The 25,746-nt window shown below is 39.4% G+C and overlaps 2 protein-coding genes and 1 long non-coding RNA gene across 4 annotated transcripts in view; 2 read left to right on the top strand and 1 right to left on the bottom strand.

Annotated features, from left to right (window-relative positions):
- prtfdc1a (phosphoribosyl transferase domain containing 1a) overlaps window positions 1–2,782 on the top strand; it is a 19,769-nt gene extending 16,987 nt beyond the window's left edge. For both annotated transcript variants that reach the window (XM_030122875.1, XM_030122876.1), the window contains one exon: window positions 2,508–2,782. In XM_030122875.1, the coding sequence (XP_029978735.1) occupies window positions 2,508–2,555 (48 nt within the window). In that variant the 3' untranslated portion in view covers window positions 2,556–2,782. The remainder of the gene's footprint in view (window positions 1–2,507) is intronic.
- LOC115410992 (uncharacterized) lies at window positions 1,084–19,425 on the bottom strand. The gene is made up of 3 exons (XR_003934162.1): window positions 19,414–19,425; window positions 16,779–16,783; window positions 1,084–1,160 (listed from the first exon to the last, which is right to left on the bottom strand). It is a non-coding gene; the product is annotated as an uncharacterized LOC115410992 (long non-coding RNA).
- arhgap21a (Rho GTPase activating protein 21a) overlaps window positions 12,097–25,746 on the top strand; it is a 93,360-nt gene continuing 79,710 nt past the window's right edge. Inside the window, exons 1-2 of the mRNA XM_030122874.1 lie at window positions 12,097–12,483; window positions 13,180–13,420. Coding sequence (XP_029978734.1) covers window positions 13,340–13,420 — 81 coding nt within the window. The 5' untranslated portion in view covers window positions 12,097–12,483; window positions 13,180–13,339. The remainder of the gene's footprint in view (window positions 12,484–13,179; window positions 13,421–25,746) is intronic.

Consider the following 25,746-nt stretch of genomic DNA (forward strand, 5'->3'; position numbering starts at 1 on the left):
GTCTATTAAGAGCATTTCAACAGTTGTAAAGCCTTTATGTTCTTGTCACTTTTACTGTTAGTCAGAGAACAGAGTCACATTTCATTATATCAACAGAGAAATTCCCCAAAAGCACAAAGGTTTTGTTCACCTCCTTTGCCACTGGCAACCTTGTCACTAAGAAAAAATGTTGCCATTGTATATTTCTGCAAACCACAGATATGTATATGAACATAGATAAGTTTGTCATTTAATATTCACAACCTTTTGCCTTTATTCAATGGGCAGAATCTCTTTGGGTATACAATATACATACACGAAATCCAGGACTTTTCCACCAGAGATCCAATTTCCATAAAGCTCTTTCTTCAGCTTTAGGAAAAGGTTGTTTTTTGTCTGTTTTTAAGCCATGGGTCCTTTGTTTCCAGTTGGAATCATTTCAGTGTAATGCAAAACAAAATCAACTGATAGGAGAAGCTTCATTCATTTAAACCAACTTGTGATCAGAAAACAGTAAAGGCAAGCAGAGTCCTGCACCGGGTTGGGTACGCGCGGGTGCCCAACGGGTAACCCACAAAAACATGCAGGGACAGGTTAAAAAAAAAGAAAAAAAGAATTTTAACGAGTACGGACACTGGTAAAATTAAATGTAATGTAGGGGGTAGCGGGCAAGGAAGTGAAAAAATAACAGAAGATTTGTGGATGAAAATAATTTGCAGGACATTTAATGATGATGATTGTCTAATTTCCCCGTGGGTGATTCACAGCCATTTTTTTTTTTTTTTTTGTGAGGTGAGCTTCACCTCTGTTTACATCTGGCCACAGACGTCATTGAGCAGCACATATTAGAGATTTACTGATGGCGTGCATTTTAGCCAAAAATAAAGCCCTTAAAAGTAAATTGCTGTGTCAACAATGTGTTTAATCATGGGTCAGGTTGGCTTGTGGGTCTAATGTATGTGGGTACGAGTGGGTATGGATTGGACTCGAAAAAAAAAAATGTGGGTAGCGGGTTGGGTTTGTGTACTCAGCATTGAGGGCACAGCTTTGCAAAAGTGGACCAGTGCAGGACTCTGAAGCCAAGACATAATTTATGATCATAGCATCACAATGTGCCCTTTAGTTTTTGCTCTTCTGTGTCTCCTTCAGTGAGTTTTAGCAGTAGAGAAATCCTACTTGTACTGTTATATCTGCTTAGTTTTTATCTCACTGGTCTTTTGTTTTATTAAATTACTCATGACATAAGCTTTGCTCATTTTCAACATTAACTTATTTAAGTGCTTGTTGTTTGGATCGTCTTCTGTTGTCCAAAAATTGGTTTCATTAAGCTTTTAGCTGATATTCTGGTTAGATTGATGTATAGGATTTACATATTACTTAAAAGTATGCATTGCACAGCATTACCATGGCAACACAGACCAAATTGCGACTGCTGGGTTTAACTTCACCAAACCCAACTAACCCTAAATAAAGCAAATGACACCATGGATATTCCTGGAAAAATGGTGAATTTGGTGTCTTATTTTAGAGATAAATGTGATGCTAGTCTACAGGCACCAGAGCTTCGTGGAACCAGGATCTAGTGGCCGTCACTGGTATTACACTTAGTGATATTTACACATTGGCTTCACTTTGGGGCCTAATTTTTTACTCCTTGTTTTATCCAGATTGTGAAAGACTGTGCTTTGATATGATCTTAATGGGTGAAAAAGCTGACACATAGTTCATATTTTACATTTCCCCCACCTCCTTTTTTTTTTTGGGTATCACAAAATCCTGTGTGGATCTTAAATGTCTTTTTTCTGATACTTATATCATTATTTATTATGTATTATTTCCTCTGTACTCTTTCATTGCACTCCTGACAGTGTGTTTCAATCCAGGTTTTTTCTGTCTAAAATTAGTAGGTGCAAAGTTATGTGAGCTTCGTCATTTTTAAATGTGTATCTCTATGACCTTAAATTCACCCCTGACTCATGCAAAACACTAAGACTCCCATAAGCAGGGGGTGTATTCGCACCAGAGTGTATGCCGCATGCGCTGTAAATTTGTACTGTATGTCCTGAGTGCATTTTAAGGGGGGGGTCGGTATTCATTCCAAAACTTTGACGGGGGGTGACCTGTGGAATGTAAGGGGTTAAGATCTCATTATCAGCCAGACTTAAAGCTTCCCCTCTTATCTGTCCTTATCCTGCAGGAGAAATATGAGCTGAACCCCTGGGATGTTAAAACTGAGATTAATGAATGTGTCATATCTTTGTAGATTACCTTCCATGGTTTCAAATTATAACAAGCTCCATCTCCTCATATTGTACATGACAACTGAGGCGTTCAGAACATACCGGGATTCCCCAAAGTGGAGGATGTTAAATCATAGTAATCTTGCACAAATATTTTTGCCATCATAGAGATGCAAAGCAGGACTGCTTTTTTATTTTTAAAGTTGAAATATACCGCACTGGCTTTATTTATTTAACATTTACATGACCTAATCGTATTTTTTTTACATTGACCTTTCTTTTTTTCAGCATATCTGTGTCATCAGCAAGACTGGAAAGATGAAGTACAAGGTTTGAGAAGAACCAAAACCAGACATTCTCATCAGAAGCACAACATTTTCTACCAGAACTTTTTGTTGATAAGTGAAATAAGTCTGGGTTTAGTTTTGTATTAACAAAAACTAGATGATCTCACATTTTTCTGAATAACCGATAGGAAGTTTTGCAAGTGTTTAAACCTTTTCTCTAAACCAACAGTCACATATTCTGTAAAGTTTTCATCCAATTAAAATGTATTTCATGCACGTGTTGTCTCATCCTGCCTCTTTGTGTATGCGAGTGATGCACACTGGAACAAAGAAAAGGACACATGAAAGGAAGAATGACTGCCCACCAGGAGCAGACTTTAGTGACAGATGGAGAGAGTTTATGAACGTTGGCATCCCTTTGCCCAGATGACGCCCACTCTGACTCATGGAAAACACACAGTGGGCACACAGCAGGCCGGCTGAGCGTCTCCTCACCACACTGTATCTATTTGTTTCCAGCTTTAATCAGGCCTTAGTGGAAATTAGGGGGGAAAGCACATAACTATTCAACTACTGACCTAACAAAACCGTCATTTATTAGGTATTTGGCATGCATCATGGTGTAACATATGGAATTCAGTCAATGTGACAGTCACTTAAACTTGGTACATTTACAGGTACGTGTAACATTTATACATCAAAATATTTCAAATCAAACAGCTTATGTTGGCTTCTGTGCTTACATGATGCCAAATTATTTTAAAAAATGTTTGGATTTGTCAGGAACCATATTTCCATTTCCCTTCCGTTGCATGTTTGGTCATTCATGGCAAACAGCAGATGTGAGTTATGTCAGTTTACAACTATGACGTTAGAATGAAATAAACTGAGTTATCAAATATGGGCCAAAACACAGAAATGTCCCATCAGAGAGCAAACTTTAATTGATTACCATTCCAACATTTATTTCAATATAAAGTAGCTACTTGTTTTGGATAATCACTTATGGTCCAAGTAAAGTAAAAATGAATTTAAAAGTTAAAATGTGGGTCATTTAGGAACACTAATCTGTCAAATTATCTCTAAAATGTCCCGTCAGAGATATTTTGAATACCGTGTTTTGACCCATTAACAAGTAAACGAATGAAAACAACTTTAATACATGACCTCATCTGTAAACAATCATCATGTTATAGATTTTCATTCGTCAAAACATCATCATCATCCCCCCATACACTTTCATAGCATCATCACAATCAAGGTAATGGTTATTGTCTTAATCAAATGATTGTGTCAGTACCCAGTCCATACCAGTGCTTTGAACTAAAATTTGATTTAATGTTATCTTTCATATTGCTAGTGGTGACAAATTAAAATATGTCATATTAGATAAATAAACCTTTTTATGTAATGAATGTTTAATATGTGGTGCTAATGAAATAGCAAAATCTCAAAATCTTTTAGGTTTCTGACACACATTTCAACTTCAACTAAAAAAGCACTCAGAGAGCGCAGACATCTGCTAAAGCAGATTAGAGCCCCCCCCCAATCATCACTAAAATGTAATCATTTATTCCTTGTGCCAGTATCAATGTTTCCTGAAAATTTCACTTCCCCCCCCGCTCACCACCAAAATGTAATCATTTGTTCGTTGTGCCAGTGTGAACATTTCCTGAAAAAGCATCACCATTTCATCAAAATCCTTCCATAACTTTTTGAGTTATTCTGCTAACAGACAGACAAACAAACAAAAAATTCCCCCCACCCCCGATCACTACCAAAATGTATTTATTTGTTCCTTGTGCCAGTATCAACATTTCCTGAAAATTTCAGCAAAATCTGTCTATAACTTTTTGAGTTATCTTGCTGAAAGACAAACAAACAAACAGACAGACAAACCCAATGAATACATAACCTAATTGGTGGAGGTAATTAATGTCCTTCAAATCAGACTGAACTGTAAAGTTGTGGTTGGCTCACTGGTTATCACTAACTAAATTTAGTAGTTCAGTAGCTAATTGAATTGTGCATTTTGCTGTTGTTACATAGCTACCATAAGTCACTTCTGTGCTACATATGTAACAGAACAATGTTTGAGTCATTTAAAATATATGGAAACCGTACTGGTTCATTCATCAAAAGTTTATCAGTTGTGTTCTGTTCAATAAAAACGTCTTTCTTCCACTGAACAAAGACCAACAGTGGGGCCGTTGTGTTTTTAAAGACCTCTGGGGTGTAAAGTCTAGACATCAAAATACCTTCAGGATCTGTGCTCTGAACTCCAAACAGACATACATGCAACACATACAGAAGCATTTTGTAGGTTTTGTTGGCATTGTCAGGGTGACTAAAGGAGTCAATTGTGCATGTCGACAGACCAGAACATGCCTCACTTCACACGCCGCACTTGGGAGTGTTATCATGTGGCTATGCACTCTTGATTCTTAATCACCTGTAACTCCAAACAGCTGCCACATCACATAACAGACATACATAAACACACAGGCGTTATTTCAAGAGTGTAAGGATTTCACACGATTTCACTAACCAGGAAACCGCTGACATCTTGACTGAAAGATGGTAAAATAATTAGGGTGTCTTTTGTTGACCTTGCCATCCTTGTAACCATTAACTCTTCCATCTGCAAAGACCACCAACATCTGCAGGGACTGATGCCTAAGATAAACAAAACACATTATGGCTCTTATCGTTATTCCATTAGCTTTGTGTAATTCAAAAATAAAATTATAGTGTTTTTCTCCCAGTTCTCAAACAAGTTTCTGAGCCAAATGTAATGGTTCTGCTCCAGCTACAAGGCTTTTCCAAGTTAAATGACCTGAAAAATGAGTTTCTGTTTGGATAATATGAAAGACTGCAAATAAAGAAAGAGAGTTCTGAGAAGTTGAAGGGCTTTCAGAGTCCATGTTTCTCTCACGTATGCAGTGGTAAACAAAATCTTCATTAACCCAGTCAGAAAAGTCATAAATCAGGCTTTATCGCTTGCTCATGACCTGTAACATGCAGAGGAGTGGGATGAAAACGAGGCAAAAGCTCACACTCTACAAATTGCACAGCTTTTTAGTTGTGTGCTGTCTGTGCAGAGTAACACACAAAGAGCTCCATTGTACCTCCTGCTGCAGCTCCATGTGTTCTTATCATAAAACATCAGCATTTGGCAAGACTGGTTAACTTATCCCAGCGCTGATGCCCCCCCCCTGCCCTGGGAACCCAAAGGCCATTGTCTTTCACCTTGATGTGAGGTTTGGTGAAAGCAAGAAGGCACAAAAAGCCTTACAGGTTTCACATGCAGTGTCTTTGTAGTGCTCCATCGAGGGAACAGAGGATGGGGCTGACCACAGAAAGTAGGCTACAGGTAAACTGCACGACACACAAAAGGAACAAAACCGGAATTGTACAACTGAATGGCCCCGCATCCTTGCATTTGACATATGAAGCCTGTGGTTTGAGACAGAGCAAGAGGATTTCATTTCACATTACCAACACACCTGATATATGAAACGGACTCGTGAAAAATGTTATTTAATTGTAATAACTTTGTTTACAGCACCAGGAAATCTACAATGGACCATAAGTTTCTGACTATGTAGTTTAGGGTTTTACATACATAATAGGAAACATCAAAAAGTAGAAGAAACTAAGTTTGGACCTAAATTCAAAATGTTGTTTAAGTTTATACACTTTGCAATATGTAGTTTAAATTTGATATGGCTAAATTTACCACACAATAAATTCTGTAAGCCAATCTTAAACAAAAAATAATTTTTCCACCCAAATGAACTAGGTGAGTGCTAGGAGATTAACTGCTAACTAATTATCTATCTAGCTTTGTGTCCACTAATGTAATATAATGTTAAGCTATATGACACATGTAGCATATGAGGACCTCAGTTGAAATATGAAAACACATGGAAGTATCTTAATTTACAGTCCAAATAGAAAATCTCGGTCTGCATTTTACCCATCTTAATAAACACATAGTACCTAGCATTAGTTAATAGCATTAGCACATATTAGGAGTGACAGATATATAACAAAGCACTTTGTTATACAATGCTTGATGAAATTCATCATTTTTCTGAGTCAGCAAGCTAGCATTTAGCATTAGCTCATCTCTAACCTGTCCTACTCCCATAGCTCCACCTCTTTGTCCAAATATGGTCACTTCTTGCTCCAAGAAGCTACTGTGGTGATGACCAAATCACAAACTACTGGCTTCAAAATGGCAGTTCAGAAGCCAATGGGAGATATTATAGTTTGTCTGTCCAATGATTATACACAGTCTGTGGTTATAAAATTATGTTTAAAGTAATCTAACTACCAAACACATTTAGCCTTGTTTATTATGTAGCTACAACTGCTTGCTGCTGATGGCAGAATAAGCTGTTTTTGTTTGTAATACTCATGAATGTTTATATTCCTTTGTCACTTCTGTGCTTAGACACTCTACTTAACACATGTATTTTTACTATTTCCAAAGGATTTAAATAGTTTCTGTGTTTGTATGTATTTTAATAGACTTTAGTGAATAGTCCAGCAAGATTATAGTCTTCATTCCTGGTTTGGGAAATGCTTCTTCACTGACGCATCTCAGTTACACAAATAGAAAGAACATCTTCTCTAGTCTTCATTGTGTTCCAATTTGGGATTGGCTGGCTGGAGGCCTGCGTAGATCGACTAGTGCTGTGTTTCATCCAGTCATCACACTTGGTGCCAGATCCACTTGTGCAACCTGTGTTAAGTAGTGAACCTGATCCATTTAAACTCCCCTCATCTGCCTGCGTTTATAAGTTAATCAATGAATGAAGTCTTGCTTAATTACATTTAATGCACGCAGTGGTGCACAAAAACTTAAAACACACACACATTATGTGTGGTGTGTTGCAGACTCATATCCACCTGTTCCTATCCTGACGTTGCAGGGCTTTGAACTTGGACTTCATGTGATGTCCTAATCCAGCCAAACATTTTGCTGCCACGAGAGAGGGAGAGGGAGCTGGTAATCTCTCTTCTCTTGGATGTTTGAGTCACTGTGACTCTGCATCAACACCTAATATAAAACAATGATCGCACTTGCTGGTAAAATTAACTTGTAGGAAAACTGAAATCCACGTGATTATGTGACATGAATGCCATTATAAGTGCAGCCAGCAGCTTGACTGTATCTGTCTACTATGCTTTATTCAGCATTGATCCGAAATACTCTGTCTTTACTTTACCATTCATAAAAGCAACACTACCCTGCCTGTGTGCCTGTAGTAACTGAAGTGAGCCAAGTGGTTCTTTGGGGTTGTGGAAGTACTACAGAAATAATCTGCCACTGCTGGCTCTTACTTGGTGAGCCATTTTTATAGAGGATTTTCTGCACTGATTCCAGAGATAAAGGGTAGTTTTTCTCAGGGAGCAGAAAACACAAAGTTGGATAGTTTCAGTCTGGTTTAGTCCACTTTAAATTACGTGGTTTGGGTTGAATAATTGCATTAAATGAATATGAACCTCATGATTATGGCGACATAATGCATAGCAGCACTTACATCAGTTTAAGTTCCCCATTGTCTAAATGAGGGTGCAGCAGTTCTTATAGACAATAGCTCCTCACTGAAGCCAGGGAAACCTCGACACAGTATAGGTCAAAAAGAGTCCTATTGTCCTATCTTCTATTGTGCTGTTGGAGAAGCCTGCAAACAGAACACTGTCAGCCTTTGTCTTGGTCTAGATCAGCTGTGCAGCCTCTTTTTTTCATGCTCTGAGGAGTCCCATGTGGCCACCATGCCCTACATGTCACCATAATAAAGTTAAGGACACTGCTGTTACAGTTGATAATGGATAGGCAAATATGCTTCACCAGTTGAACGTTAAGAGATTGAAGAGCTGAGCATATGTTTGGGCCTCAGGGCTTTTCCCTGCCAGTCGTAATGCTGTCCCTGTGATTACTCACTTTAAAATACTAACTGACTTAATGACTGAGTGTGGGAACTGTGTCCATTGGCCCATGACTAGCTGTTTATTTGATGTATTGTATGAAAAAGTAAAAGTAGCAATACCACAAGGTGAATTACACTGTATTATACTTCATGCCTCTTCGGCTTCTCCTTCAATTTGAATATTTCACTTTAATAGTATCAGCCTCTTCACCATCTCCTTCACTTTGGCAAACTTTACCACTTGAAACTAATGTAACTTCTTTGACTTTTTTTCATCTTTTCTTGGTTTTGACAGTGATCTTCAAAGTAACCTATTTTGCCAACTTAATTTCTTCATTTTAACAGTATTTTTTATGTATGTAAGCTATATCAACCAAAAATCAGATGCCATTTAGCTGCATGTTAAAGCTTCCACTATTAGCAATTCTATCCCATCTCTTCTGAAATTACAATTTATCTAGTTCTATTTTACACCTCCTCAGTTTCTCCTACAACTTTTTTCACTTTGACAAACTTCTCTACAGTAAACAATTTCAGCTTCTTGAACAACTTTTTTTTTGCTATGACAATGACCTCTGAAATAAGCAATTATGCAACTGTATTTCCTCATTTTAACAATATTTTGTCATTTAAGCTATTTCAGCAAAATTCAGTCACCATTCAGTAGCAGTTCATTTATGTTCCAGCAAAGCTTCACCTATCAGTAATTACATCTTATCTCTTCAGAGACTGCAATTCATCTAGTTAAGATTAAACAACTGTCTGCTGGCTTATTAATTTATTGGACTTTATTGGTTTATTTGACAGGGACATTAGATGAGATTAGATAGAACTTTATTGATCCCATGGGCAAAACCACCGGGAAAATAAGATTCCAGTCGCAGCATAACACCGAAAGTACACTGTAAGAATTACAAGACAAAAAGGAAGAAAAAAAATGATAACAGTAATTACAAAACGGTAGTGAAAACTGGCAATTGCAGATTAGAAGTACTAATAGTGATAAATAATAAAATAATATGTGAACACCATAACCTACACATAAATCTGCTGTAAATGTGCTGTAATTAGCCAAAATGTTACTTTTCATCTGTTGTTCCTACACAGGCTGTACTGTGTCACCCTAAACACAAAAAAGGATTAAAGTTTCAGTTATATAGGTCATTTATAAGCATGCACAAGTAATAATAAAATAACAATGAAATACCCTTATGCCATATTGTGTGCTATTTACATATGTACCATTAATACATGCAACACAAACACATAAAATATGTGTAAGAAAAAGTTGAAAACTAACTGAATAAAAAAATATTGTTAATATTGATGCACTGACAATTGTAATAAACATATAAATCTTAGTTGAGTAAAATTCTGTTTAATTCTTTAACAGGAACCCTTTCAGTTAAAAACTACATTAACCCCTTCGTGCATACTGGTCACTACAGTGGACAGTTATTCTACAGCTGTTCTCTTCTATATTCATGGGTTTTGTTGTTTTAGTTCCATATCAGCCAACACAGTGGACGCTTGTGCATCATCCCATACACTGCAATTCATACCCTTACTGTAACTTTGCTGTTCTAGATAAACTTGATCTGCATTAAAAAGTTTTAATGTAAATAGAATAGAACAGAAGAGAATAGATCTTTATTGTCACTGTCACAGGAACAAATTGAAAATCAGTTTAGCAGCTCAGTTCAATTTAGCAGCAAAACACTTAGTGCCAAAGGGACTGTATAAGAAAAAATTAAATTAAAAAAATATAACAGTGTTAAGAAAAGTGAACTTTGCAAGGGGTTCAGAATAAAATATTATTACACTTGTGCTACTAAAGTAATGCTAGAACTCCTGAAATGAAGTTAAATCAATCATTAGTTGTTATTAGACTGTAATTAAGTAAGTTATGTTTTATTTATTTATTTTGTTTGTTGCATATTATCTCCATGAAGTGAGTAATAACTAATATTAGATTAAGTTAAAATGTGAGAAACATCAGATTAGCCGCATCAAAAATGTTCTTATTTCATAGTTTTCACACAGTAGATGAGTTTTCTGACATTGCGTTTTAAACACACGTTTCTTTGCTTCAAAAATTAAATGCATGCTGTCCAGCTGAGTGGACATTTTTGTAACTCCATAAAAAATAGGTTTATTTAAAAAAAAATTAAATCGCATTGTTTTTTTCATGCCTAAAGAGGAATAAAAACACTCAGGAAAAAAATCTTGACTAATGTTCTCATAAATCATGCATCAAAGGGTTAAAATATTGGAAAGCTAAAATTAACTCTTTCGTGCATAGTGGTCACTACAGTGGACAGCTATTTTACAGCTTTTCTTTCGTATTTTCATGGATTTTGTTATTTTAGTTCCATATCAGCGAACACAGTGGACGCCTATGCATCAGCACCACAGCAATTCATACCATTACTGTAACTTTGCTGTTCTAGATAAACATGATCTGCACTAACATGTTTGAGTGTAAAAAACAAAGTTAATTGTGATTAGACTGTAATTGACATTTTTTTTGTTTTTTTTTGTTTTAAGTTTTTGGGGTTTTTTGCATATCATTTCCATTAAATGACTAATAACTAGTATTAGAGTATGTTAAAATGTGAGAAAACACCAGATTAGCAGCATTAAAAATATTTTTATTTCATAGTTCTCACACAGTATATAAATAAATTCATGTTTCTTTGCTTATAAAATCAAATGCATGATATCCAGCTGAGTGGACATTTTTGTAACTCCATGAAAAATAAGTTAACCCTTTCATGCATACTGGTCACTACAGTGGACAGTTATTCTCCAGCTGTTCTCTTGTATATTCATGGATTTTGTTCTTTTTTTTTTGTTTGTTTGTTTTTCCACACATATCTTTATTAAAGTTTTAAGACACTACATATCTTTTCTGACATGAATTGGTAACATTATGTAGATCTCTCCTGAGCATAAACCCCCAGAATCACAAGCCCTCCCCATAGTTTTCACACAATTTATCAGTAAATACATGTTTCTGTGCATCAAAAATTAAACATGTGGTGTCCAGCTGAGTGGACATTTTTGCAGCTTCATGAAAAATAGGTTCATAATTTTTTTTTTTTTCATTGTTATTTTTTTAATGTATTTTTGAATTTAAAAAAAAAATATTTTTATTTATTTATTTATTTTTAAAATTTAGTTTTCAGAAGAAATTTTTCAATTGCATTGTTTTTTTCATGCCTAAAGAGGAATAAAAATACTCATGAAAAAAAATTTGATTAAGGTTCTCATAATTTGTGCATGAAAGGGTTAATAAAACAATTCAATCACTTTTTTTTCCATGCCTAAAGAGGAATAAAAACACTCAGGGGAAAAAAAAATCTTGATTATGGTTCTCATAATTCATACATGACAGGGTTAAAAATACAATATTACGTTGCAGAATAAATTACTATTGTGATGTTTTCCAGCCAAGGACCAGAATGGACCAGCTTCCACTCTTTATTGGGAATGTTATGTAACGTCAATTCCAATTGGCTGACTTTGAAATCCAAATTTAAACTGACTCTGTGATTGGATGACGCTCAACGAGGAGGCAAGCGGAGGGGCGTGGCTTGAGTGGAGTCGGGAGGTTCGTCAAAACTATATACAGATTGTCGCGCCGCCAATCGGGACCACGTAGGAGTACACGCTACTTTTTTTTTGTTTCTATTCCCACTCATTTAGCATCGAAGTGAGGCTCTCAAATGAAGGGAAATGAATGAAGACGAGATGTTTAATTGTCGTCGGTTCAGCCCGGCGAAGAAATGCACGCTGAAGGGCGGTTACCGTGTTTTTTTTTCCCTTGTGTTTTTCCTAACAGGTAGTGAGCGCGAGCGGTCAGTGAGTGTGGCTCTGAACGGGGACTGAAGATCCCGCTTTGTAATCTGTTGACAGCTTTTTCCACGCACCTTTGGACCCACCGAGACATTCAACGACCCCTCTCCTCTTCTAGCAAATATGGACAATGTGTTTGTTGTGTCGTATCGGGCTAGTTTTGTGAATTTGTAACAGGTAGGTTATGGTGTTCACATTACGGCAACAACCTGTCGTCCTCCTTAACTGCTATTTGTGAGTAGGAGCTGCTAGCCGGTGTTCTAGCTTGAGGGGGGAAAAATATAGAATAACGAGTCTGTTTTTGTGTTTTCCCATATGGATGTGCCTTGTCGTTGCTGGTATTCTATCTTGGCTGTTTATATTTGGCATATGGTTGGTTTCATGATGGCTGGTGTGGCGCTTTTACACCGCAGTCCCCTCCATGTCTTGTACCCCCCCCCCCCCCCCCCCCCCCTTCATAGACTGTAATTAATTCCACATTTATTTAACATTCATGTCACGTTTTTTGTGTGACAATAATACAGGAGTGTCACTTAATTATCTGATGCTTGTTATTGCTCAATACTGACAAGAATTGTTAATTTTGATATAATTCAATGACATCCAGTGTAATATTTGTCTTTTGTTTTTATACTAACATTTGTGTAAATATGGTATTATATTCTCAAATTTTAAAGGGTCGAATAAGGTTCTTTGGAGCCTGTATTTTGTTGTAGAGCCTTAGGATGTTTGGCTATAATGATTTCTGGTAATGCATCTAAGAGTATTTTTGCAGGTTTTGTTCATCTTGTGCTTGCTAATGTGATTATTTTGTGTAAAATCAGCAAAGTTTATCTTCACTTCTCTATGCTGACTTGTTCTGTTTGTGTCCAGATTTCAGCAGCTGGTGGACATGAAGAAGGAGGACGGTGTGGATTAAGACTTTTTTCTTTTTCCTTTTTTTTTTGTTTTTGTTTTTGTTTTTGGGCTTCATCCCCCTCACCTCAATGTGGGCTGCAAAGGACTTCTTCCCCTTCTGCGGTATTGATATGAAATGATGGCAGCAGCACGTTGGAGTGATTCACCGCAGGACAATGAGGAGAGCAAACACAGAGCCATAACTCCATCTTGTGAGGTAGGACCTTGGGACCAGATATGTGTGGGTGACAAGCTGTTAATGTTGGCTGTGCAGTCTGTTAAACCATTCGGTTATAAGTACATGATTGTACAGCTCCAGCATTGTGGCTTTCATGAGTATTCACAAGTTGCTCCTGACCTAAGAAAATAGAGTCAGAACAGATCTGAAGTGGTGCACAGTTTGGAAGTTTCCTTTTGGAACGTCTATTTCTGACACAATATGAGCTTTGTACTCCTTGACTGGAGTGCAGTAGGCTTATGTGCGTTTATAACTGTCACCTGGATACATAAAAAGCCTTCATGAAAACCCTTAGGTTACTTAGCAATTGTAACTTCATCAGCACTGTTTCAAAGGTGTTCTCTCTTGCAGGAAACTTGTGCACTGGTGCAAAAGTTAAAGAATGTTTGTTATGTATTCTGATTGAAAAACAGAGTGAGTGCCAGCTCTGTTGCAGTCCACAGCACATCATGTCTACCAGTGTGAGGGGTGACAGGGTTCATTTTTTCCCCACTCTGACAACTGTTTAAGTGCAAACACTGCACAAAGAGAGTTTTATTTTCGCACTGCTAATCATACTGGGCCTTTTGTGGCTGTGCATGCCAGCAGCTCAGATAAATGGCACATTGTAGAGCTCATCCTTTTCCTCTTACCGTGCGGTAGCTTCGTCTGTTACATCATTGTAATCATCATCAAAAGTCAGCCCGGCTTGATGTATGTCATAACAGCATTGCAGCAGTGGCATGTTTTGGATTAATCCATCATCAGAAAATGGCAACAGTGCTGCGTGTGCTGTAATCCTCTTACAGTGGCAGAACTAACTGAGGGTGTATGGCATAAATCTTTTGGAATAAGGTAAGGCAGAGTCATGACAGCGCTGAAGTTTCTCTAATAGTTGATGGAAGTAAAGGGTGCATAAGCAGAGGTGATGCAAAGGATAAAAAAACAAAAACAAATGAAAGTTAGTGTTTTCACTGCTCTGTTGTTCTGGCATCATTTAGTTCTTAGGGTGCTGCTGCTGTGCACTCTTCCTCACACCACTTTCTGTAGTCTAATAAATGCTGCCCCTAACATCACTGCACTCCTCCACATGCTGAGGAAACTACAACCACTACAGCCTTCAGAATTCCCAGCTGTTGAGCCGAAGCATTAAAATACATTTCCCAACACAAGCTTCTTCTCTGGTGAGATGTTAGATGCACTTTCACATGTTGTCCAGGCCTTCTGCCTTTTCAGTTTGATCCAAAACAGTGATGCAGACCAAAAAGAGGGGTTGTGGTCCGAATCAAAATGAACAAGATTTCCCATCCTAAGTTACCTGCTGAATTGACAATAGGCGAAAATGAGACACCTCTACCTAAGTGCAGTTGCAAAACTGCAATGTGGTTTGGGTTTTCAGGTGTAAAAATTGAATCAGACTTTTAAACCGAAGTTACTTATGAAATTGCCAACAAGTCAAAATAAGACACATCTGTACTTACATAGGCCATACAAGCTCTTAAAGTCAGTCCCAAACATGACTGGAATGTATATACGAATATGATGTAGCCACAAAACATGAAATTAAGACATGTAGGTGTGGAAAGGCCCTGGTACTATAGTGAACTTTAAACTAATAAGTCTTACCGCTGAGAGAAAAGAACATGCTTGGTTTTTTTTTCAGTACGTTTCTGGGTGCCTTGTCAGCATTATATGTCAAAACTTTGGCACAGGGAAGATGAGGATAGTGTATGCAGAAAGGATGTTGCAGGTGCACAGTTGCCTGCTGATTCATCGGCACACCCTGGAATGGTGAAATTTGATGCCATCAGTTTTTTAATGACCTGAAAAAAACAAACAAATTTTGACACACATCTCTGCTTTGCTGCAGAGTATGTGAATCACCTGTGAGTCAGTGCTGGAGTTTAGCCTGAGCGTTTTTCAGCCTGAAGCTTGACATGAGACTGAGGCAGGTCTTTTTTATCTACCTGATGCCGCCTAGAAAACACAAACACCCCCTTGCCCCCCACCCCCAACTTTCAAGCTTCAGCAGTTATGAACTGCTCTCCCCCTGGGGTCTAATGAGAGTCGGGACCCCAGGCGGGACGAAGCTCCCCTTTCCCTCCACTTCACTGCCCCACCTCCTCCCACTCCCTGCATCATCTTGCCTCGCTAATGAGGAAGATTGGAGTGTCTACTCTACCCCCCCCGACCCTGCTACCGACAGTAGATGGTAGCAATGTTGGGGTAATTTAGGCGCAGCTGCCCTGGTCATTAAGAGAAAAACACCCCACATACAACGTCTGTGTGTCTTTCTCTGTTGGCCTCATTCATTCTGTCCTGCTGTCACTGACATTGGCGGTGGGACTGTGAAGCAGATGAGACCCTGAGCACCAGGAAAAACACAGGCATGGAAAAGATCAATGAACCTGGCATTTCCTGTTGTTTCTTTGGTTGTTCTGATGGTTGTTGTATAATTTTCAACACCTGCTCATTTATTATGATCAATAATGGCTTTTATGAGCTTATGCTGTGTGTGCTTTAAGAATAGGTTTTTCTCTACGGCTGTGTGATATGGCAACAATATCAAACTGTCTGAGAAAAACCAGAGCAGTACAGTCAAACAGGAAAACACAACAGTGTAAAACTCCACCATATTATTGATCACATCCGTCCTCGTGGTGGGAGGGCATGGACCAATAGGGATGCTCTGAGTGTGGATGATGCTCTCTGCTTTGCTCTAAATATAGCTGCTCCCAACACCATAGAATCCCAGCTTTCGCTTTTCCTCCCCCGTCCGCATGCTTGTCTTTCACCCGTCCTTTATTCCCGTGTGTTTTTACTGATGCTATATTTAAACCATGGAAAGATGAATGTTGTGAGCATTCAGAGAGGGGAAAAATGGAATCACTGTACTGGAATCACTTTCTCTGAATACTAATAGGGATTATGTGAGCCCTGGCCGGGACAATATAATTTTTAAGGGTGGGGAAATGGGACCGTGGTCAGTTAGTGGCATGTGGAAAATATAAAAACCTATCTTAGTCCTTGTTTTTCCACATCCTTACCCAGCTGGACACACTTAGTGTCAACAGACGCCTTGGATTTCCAGTGTCACATCCCAGCCTTAATTATGCTCACTATGATCTCACTATTTAAACTTCTTTTGGTTAATTTGAATCACTGCGTGCAAATCTTACCAAAAAGATGGCAGTGTCTCCAAAACGAAACAACCTGCACGTTTACCAGCGTTTAGAGCCACAGCAGTTCATCAATCAAAGCAGTGACAAAACGATTTCGATTTGCATATATTTGAAAAGCAAATGTGGCTTGTGCAGCACTTCAGGGTTCTTTCATATTCAGCAAACAAGACACTGACCTGGACTTGACCTGGCTCCTGTGTTTAGCTCATACACACAGAGTGAAGGCGCCTTGGGAGAACAAGCACTCTCTCTGAAGGGTTTCCCCTGGTTGGAGAACTACTGTGCAATTTATCGCTATTAGAGTATTGTCTTGCCGAAAAAGGAGTATGTGTATTTTGGCATCTCTTATCGGAACCAAACTTCCCAGCTATTGTTGCTATTTGTTCCTGGAAAAGACAAAAAAGGAAGTATGAACACGTGCTGCATCGGATTCAAGGTCACCTAGAATATGTGTGCCGGCCGGTGTCCTTATCTTCTCCTGTTGTAGGGGAGTGCTCAGAATGGCTCTTCATCCTTTAGTGGGCTAAAAGACCAGGCTAGCTGCATAGTCCAGCCATTATTCTTTGGCTACAAACATGGATGGATGATTGATGGATGGGTGTGTAAATGGAGGAAGGGAGGGAGCAGGAAGAGGGCAGAGAAGTTGGAAAAAACTGCCAGGCTTTTTTTTTCGTTTTCTCATCTTTTTTTTTTTTTTTTCTTATTTACGCCTTTTGACAGTTGACTCAGTGTCACAGTCCCTTCTGCCTGGATGCCCCCAACCCTGCTTAAGAGAAAGGGCGGGCAGAGAGATGATGGTGAGAGGTAGGAGTTTTGGGGGGAAGGGTTGCAGATGCAGGCAGACAAGCAGAGCAGAACCAGTTTAATGCTCAGTGAGGCTGAGACACTATCCATTACACATGCCCAAGGCATCTCTGTCAACATTTGCTCGCTATCTGCCTCTATCTTTGGCTTCAAGTCATGACAAACACTAGTTGGGGGTGTGTGGGGCATAAAGTGCTCTGTGTATTGGGTTGTAGGGCTGCACGATATTGGAAAAAACTGACATTGTGATTTTTGTTTAACCCTGCAACATATATTGTGATATGAAAAAATACTCTGGAGGATATAATATCTGTGTGGTGCTGGCATAAATAGTCAAACAAATTAGTTGTATTACCTCTTGTTGTGGGGACAGGTGCAAGGCACTGTTGACACAGAACACGTGTTTCAGTATTGTCCTTCTTGTAGCTGAAATAATTCCAGATAACTCACATTGCTTTTTTTTTTTTTTGGCACCAAGTCTTCATTAATGGTGATTTTCTCTTGTTTGTTGCTCATTTTTCAATGTTGTTACCAGCGACTCACTCCAAACTGATTAAGAACGTTCGTGATTGGTGGATCGCTGCATGCAGTGTGTGTCACATACTCTTGAACTTAGTTGAGAACATGTTGAGTTCATTTGCCTCCTACATTGCAGGACCTGTGATGTGACTACTGCGCACACGTACATCGCGATGAAAATGCTCAAACAATATATTGTGCAGCTCTATTGGGTTGGCTCATTTCATACAGCAGAACTGAAACTCCTTTTTCTTCTTCCTGTCGTATTTACACCCAACAGCCTTTATAAGGCAAAGATTATATAATGCAGAGTGTGACAGAGAATGAATATATGGACAGTAGTGATGTATCAGTGGCTCATCTATACTATCTGGTTTCCATCCTGTTCAGAATAGATGCACTGATCAATTGACCAATTTTCAGCTTGATTGGTTGTGACCAGATACATCAGACTGTGCTGGTCATATTTACATGCATGAACTGCACAACGGCTCTGCATCAATAGCTTGGAATCATTTCATGTGGCTGTGATGACACAACCCTGCATTAACATGTCATTGGTGTGGAAGTTCTTCACCATTATTGAAGACAAAAAAAACCAAAACGCTGTTATTAAAGATGACTTGCCAAGCAGTCGTAGTATCACTTTTTTGTGATGCTGCTCCAGAATTTAATGGGGTCGTCCTTGGCCCATGCCCTACTCTTCCATCAAGTTTAGAAGAAATCCGCATACTAGTTTAGGCATAATGCTGATCTAAGACTGATAGACTAATGTGATTCCTTGGGAAAGGTAATGTGGGATATACTGTCAAATCAAAATCGTTCATTGTCGTCTGCACAGTTAAAAATAGTTTTCCTCTACAATTAAATTTGTCCTTTTCTGCCCACTTTTAATGCCAGGATATCAACATATAAGCAGTAATGCGCGATGGGGCACTTAATTTTGACATTTGTTGGAGTAAGTGTGAGAAGATCCTTTAACCTTTGACCTTTCGTCATGTATAAAAACTTGCGTGACTTGTGACTTTGTAAATACAGTGCTCATTTTTAAATGAGCCTTACGCAACAGGGTGTTATCAGCACATATCTTAACCAGCAGTGTTTGTTTCGGCTTTGAGGTCTTGACAGGAAACCACTTTATTTCCTGTCAACCTCAGCAATGGAAATGAACAAGGGCACCATGATGAAGGACTGATTTCATGAATGAGTTGCATAGAAACCGCTGAATGACAGAAACGCAGGGTTTGAGACGCCACTGCTCGTCATTGGATGTGGAAAACTTTTGAATGAAGAATCTGACTATTGCAAGTGGTCTCTGACAGTAAACACAATACTGCTAAATTGACCACAACCGCTTAATTGTGTTTTGGCTGTTAGTAGTAGAAGAACCACTGGATTTAAGTAATTAAGGAAAGGCCAGAACACGGTCAGTCAAAACTGATATATAGATTTAACATGATTCTTATTTTATACCCAATTTGCAGAGACAAAAATGTAAATAAGTAGCTTACTAAGTGTAGAATTTTATTGTAATTTAAATAAAGGTTTGGACAGCAGAAATACCACACTTGCTAGATCCAGTCTTTCAGATATTAAGATTTCTCCTTTGTTTCAGTTTTATATCATGGCAAAATTTGTTTTTGAGTTTTCTTACATCAAAACACAACAAAATATTATCAACAAAGGTTTGATCATAAATGTACTGCTGTACTGTAACTGTCAACTACAGTCTCAAACTGGAGTGCATAAAGCTTATGCAGTAACTTCTCATCTTCAGTGAATTTAATAACCAGACCTGTCTGTCGATAAGCTTCAGGTCCCATGAGAGCCATCTTGGGACCTGAAGCTGTGGAGGGGCATTACTCTGCGTGATGTTCTCATTTGTTGACTGTCAGTGAAATGAGGTAACCACTGCGTCCTTTGGAAACGCATGCGCTCTGAGTGTCGAAGTGGGTGTGTGGCATTGATGTGTGTCCAGAGAGCTCCACGAGATCCATAACTCACAATTGATTGGATTATATTGGCTTCAGTGTGGGGGCTGGGCACATGCTTTTACTGTTTACTGGTCTATTCCTGGGCTGTGACAAGGGGAGTTATGCGGCCGCTGCTTATACACATGTTGCTGCATGATGTCACAGCGATTTAGTGTGGAGTTGTTTTTCACTGACAGTCAAATCTTATTAATTCAACACTTGAAATAAGGAATTTTCCAACATGAGATAATTTGGACTACAGTGGGGTCTATAATTTTTAAAAGGTTGCACAAATTTAAAACAAAGTGAAGTCATTTTCATGAATAGTTAGCAAGTGGTTGCAGTTTGCACACTGCCAATACGTATTTTATAGATTTAACGATAACATTTACGTAATGTTTTGAATCACATTGTCAAGGTAGTTTGTCCTTATGAAACATTGCTGAGCAGTTAAATGATTTGTTTTTATATTTGCCTGGTCTAGATTTATTGGGAACAGTACAGTACTTTTGCCCAGCTCTGCAGAAGATTTGCTCGTATTAATGCCTTTGACTTTTTAAGCATTTGTCATGCTTTGTTTGACGTGTAAGATGACAAAACAAGGATTTTGAAGTTTTTCATTTTGCTAAGAGAGATCTGGCAACTGGGAGACAGTTGGGTGGTTCAGATTGGAATGTTGTATTTCAGAGTCATGGTCAAGTTGTTCATGTTTTTACCCACTGGTGCTATTGCTGGCATACCATTTCAACAGTGAAGGAATAAAGAAATCGTTGCACTGGATCTTTACCCTTTAATTTTTTAGTTGGTTTGCTAAGGTAGTCTTGTAGCCCAGAATAATTCAAATTCTAATCTATCCAAAAATTTTTTAACAGAATAAACACCTTTTTCCAGGCAGTATTTGTTGATGTATTGCAGGCTTACACACTCATACTTGTTGTTGCACTTATGCACTTCCCAGTTCTTTCATATTTCACAGTGTTTAAGATTGTCTGGTCACTTGACATGTGAGGGGAATCCCTGTGAATCAAACAAAGAGAGAAAGAGCAGACAGAAGTGACATGTAGCCTTAAAGACTTATAAAACATTTATGAATATCTTAAATCCTACCTCAGGCTAGTCTTTACTCCTAATTGGTTATGGCATTTCTCATTTGAAGTGAGCTCTGAGCAACTCATTGATGAAGCCGCCTTACAGCTATTGTCGCAATCGCAACCATCTGGTCGTCACAGCATCAAAGTGGTGGAAATAGCATAAACAAACCCAGACAGCTATTTACTGGCATCCAGTTGTTTCCTAACTCTCACGTCTCCGACATAGTTTACTCTCTCGGAAGCATGATTTCTTTGACATCCCACAGTGAGGTGGAGACACAAAGGAAGTCTTTAACTGATGCTCATTTACTTAACAGAGCTGACTTCCGACACGGTTTCTGCTCTGTGAACGAAGGAGGGGGCTGCGGTACTGCTCTACTCATGCATTTGTCAGAAAGTCTATAAAGTGGAGCAAAGGTGTTTTTTTTGCAGAGTAATGAAATGCAGTAAATAACGCAGGCAAGACGGAGTCCAGCATTACCGGCAAAGTGCAGACTCAGTCAGATAATGCACAGTCCTTGTCTTCTCCAGAGCTTCGCCCTGGAACACACAGAACTACAAACCTCTGAAGGAGATACAGTCCTTAGGTGTATTTTCACTTTTATGACATGTTTGGAGGAGGCGCGTCACAGAATCGGTTTAGGGGATCTTTTTTAACAATCTGAAAACCACCCATGTCCTGCAATGCGGCCTGGTGTGCTAAGATTTAGAGACATTGCTGTTGCGACTTTCAGCCTGCCTCAGCCTGGCACTGCTGCAGAGACGAGCGCAGGCAGGCACAGCCAGTCGGGACGAGACACCGTCACTGAAAGAGAGAGAGAGGGAGAAAGGAGAGAGACACTACACAAGAGGTACGCTTTCCAAAATGCAGAGGCAGATCTGCACCATCACACTGCAGGTTACTCCTGTACCGGACAACCTGCATTCTGCTGCGTAACCATGGTGATGCATCCCCTGCACTTCAATGATCAGGTGGATGTTTTTGCTCCGGACTGCTGACAACTCTTTCCAGCTGCTTCTCTCTCAAATAAACTCTAATTTGAATGTTATTTTTAGGATAATCCTCTGTTTTTGTGCAGCAGGAATCATTAACATATTAACATATAGTTAATGAGGCGCGGCGGGGTTGACGGCCACAGCTGACAGGATGCCTGCTGGGCTTGCAGATGGGCACGGAGATACGCCCTTCGCCTACTGCTGATGACTCCCTGCCGCCTCCTCGCACCCTCCTCTCTTTGAAGGTGGCATCGAAGAGCGCCAGTGCCAGCAGGGTGCCACTGGGCTCACAGCAGGGTTTGGTACACACAGCTGACGGGCAGGTGTCTGGACAGTGTGTATATCTTTTGTGCAAAACAACATGGCTCATCTTAAAGTTCTTGACTGTATGATCAACAACAACTGGAGCCTGATCTGCGACCTGTACTGCGCCTGGAGCAATCAGGTCAGTTTTCTTTCATTGTAAGATTGGATTCTGCAGTTGATTAGCTAACCAGTTTACGACAACCCATTTAGGGGCTAAGGTAGAAGTGATGTTCCTTTTCAAACGAAGTCTGATTCATGCATTTTGGCCTTTAGCTTCTCCTGTTATAACCCCAACCCTAAATGAACAACCTCCATGAACTTGTGCTTAGGGTTTTGGAATCCATGACATGAAAACGTTGGATCTTACTACTCCATACCCGCAGTGTTCTGGTTATAGGGCGGCCTTGCTAAACATCAGTCTACCTGTAGCATTCGTCACCCTTACTCACCCTTTATCGGGCTCCCATTCCTCTCTGTCAATTATTGCTCTCTGGAGTTTTCCAGGAAAGGCATCCCTGACATCTGGGGTATTAATAGCCAGCATTCATTCACTAGTACAGAGTGGAACTGGAGACTGGAGTGCTTGGCATGCTGACCTCTGAGTGTCCCTGCCTAGCCCCGGGTGGCTCACCCTCTCTTCACTTTACTTAGTAGTTAGAAGTAGTAAGATAATGTTGTTTTAAATGGATTCTTTTTTTTTTTTCTTCTTTTTTTACTCCTCTCTTGGTTTAGAGTGTAATATTTTCTGAAATCTAGAGGTGAAGTTGCAGATCCTTCCATACTGACCTCACCTCACCCTCCACTATGGTAGCTGCAGTTTTTGTTTTTCTCTGTTGTGAACTTTCAGTTTAAAACTACATGAACTCTTATCCACATGCAAACCTGGTAGGTGATGGTAAAGTGCCCTGTATTCTACACTAGATTCTACCCGCTATAAAATAGAAAAAAATTAGAAGAGGTCAGTTCTGAGCTACTGTAGAAATGTGGTAAAGTAACATGGTGGATTCTGTGGAGGACATCTGCACCCTTTGTAGATATAAATGGCTCATTTTTTTTCCTGACTATATACTAGTGAAAAAACACTTATGAATATTATATTCCATTTCTGCTGCTAGATCCTTCTAAATCCCCCAAAATCATACAGACTGGAACCCTACCCTATCTGGGATCAAAAGCTGTCTACTGACACCCAGTAGAAGATCTGCCCTTTTATCTTGGATTTGATGTTCAGGGTTGCAAAGGTCGATGTCTCTCCATGTTCAGAGAGTGACGTTATTGCATGTGCCTCTGAGTTTATGAATATGGACATCCTCTCTCCACAGTGTTCTTTGTGGCTGTATGTTGTATGCATCCATTTGTCTCTATAGACACAGTCGACTTGGCGTCCACTTGGACTCTCATATCTAACATGCTTTTTTTTTTTTGGTAGAAACTCTTACAGACAACCCATTGTTTCTAGTATTTTTCTCTCCTCTCCCCTTTTTCATTTTGCCATGGAATGCCTGATGTGAAAAGTAAAGAAACCTTCCCGTGTCAAGCAATGTGGCAGCGCTGCTGCTCTCTGGCCTGCCTCTTTCCCTAATTTAATTTTAGCAGTCCTGAAAATTGTTCGCATTGCAAGTTGAACTGACAGGCCTCTGTTTCCAGAGAGCTTGTGCTGTCAGAGGCGCTGAAAACGGCCTTTGTGCGCCAGTAGCTCAGCACTGAGGCCTCATGAAATATTTACAGGCCAACACCTGGTGTGAGACTGTGAGAGAGGTGCCAGAGAATCAACAACACTAGCACTAATAACTACAAGGCCGCAGCTCTATTAATATGTTGGACTCCCAAAAGTATTTGGTCTATTATTGTTTGATGTTCAGTTTTGTCATGAGTAACTGCATTCATTCAAGTATGCAACATCCAAAAACTCTCAGAACTTGTAAACTCTTACAAACATCTAATAATAAGAGCTTTGTCTCATTCTGTGCAAACATATGTAAATAAAAAAAAATAGCTAATTGCCTTGTTTTCCCTAATGATACATCCTCAGAACAAAGATTATAACATCAGTTCACTTCAGTTTGGTGATCTTGTTCATGGATATGTCTGATTCCCTCCACTTTGTTGTGAGCAGTTTTAACATGACACTGGGGGGTTAAACAGGAGAGCGTGTGTGTCAGGGGTTGCATTGTCATGACCCCACCCTGTCAAAAACCTCAAAGAACGACCTGGATTAATAATTCATAGATGAGGAAACCAATTATACAGGGTTTCACTCGCAACTGGGGGGGAGACCCTGGGGACTCTAATTGGCCCACCTGCTCTCTGTCTCTGAAGGGTTGGTTGAGGTGGCTGGGTGTACAGCTCGGTGTCCTCTCTTTGTCTGGATGCTTCTACTTTTTTTCCATGTGGGGGATGGATGTGTACATTAGTAGCTGCCTCATCTGAGAGTAACGGACCACACCCAACACAACAGGGGTCTCATAATATGTAGTTGTGGCTTAAACGGGGACAGGAATTCAAGTTTCAAGTTTCTCTCTTCCAATATAGACTTGTGTCTTGTTTTCAGTGTGGGTAAATCTTGTAGAACTGTCAGCTGTCACTTTCTGCATCACAAATATGCCAGAAAACAGTAGAAAGCATCATGGAGGAAAGTGACAATAAAATGGTTACTACAACTTTATATGCTCTGTTTGAGTCCTTCTTTCAGAGTCATTGCTGACTAAACAAAATGCATGAACAACTACAACACTGTTGCACAAAGCTCCCAACTTAAAAACTTAACAAAACAATAAATAGTATTTCTATGCACCAGTGCATAGAACTTGAGCAGGGATCATTGCACAGCCTCGTAAAAGGGTTGAAAAATAGCCTGTACATGGGTGTTGTATGTGGTGTATCACTGCAGACTGGAGCTGAAGCCAATTAATATCTGTGACTAATTTGACCAGGGAATGAATGCCGATTTAGCACTGAGGACAAAAGCAAGATTTTAGTGGGCCTTTTGTTGGGCGTTGAAGGTATGTAAGTTTCAGACTGTCATGGTCAGGTCATTTTTGGCTCTAGGAATTTCTTTCACTACTTCCAAATCAATCCATAGGCTGGACAAATGAATACGATTAAAAGCTGCAGATCGATCAATAATGAAAATGTTACTTGCAGCTTAAAGAAAGCTTCACTTGTATACTGTCAACTGGATGGCCTCAGCCACCTTTACGCTTCTTTGCTTTTCTTACTAACGTCTCTTTGCTCAGTGCTTTGGGCCTCTAATGTGCATCAGCCCAGTGTTGTCTCGTCTCTTTCTCTGTCTGTCTGTCCCTTTCTCTCTTCTCTCCTTCCACCTTTTGTGAAGAGGAATTCCAGACTGTTGGCCGTACAATTGGCGGTCCATTAGCATATGAAAGCGGCCAAGGGGCAGTGAGCGAGGCGGGAAAAAGGGAGGAAAAAGGAGAGTCATAAAACTTTCAAATCCT

Source organism: Sphaeramia orbicularis, chromosome 20 (genome assembly GCF_902148855.1).
Source record: "Sphaeramia orbicularis chromosome 20, fSphaOr1.1, whole genome shotgun sequence".
NCBI classification, from domain to species: domain Eukaryota; kingdom Metazoa; phylum Chordata; class Actinopteri; order Kurtiformes; family Apogonidae; genus Sphaeramia; species Sphaeramia orbicularis.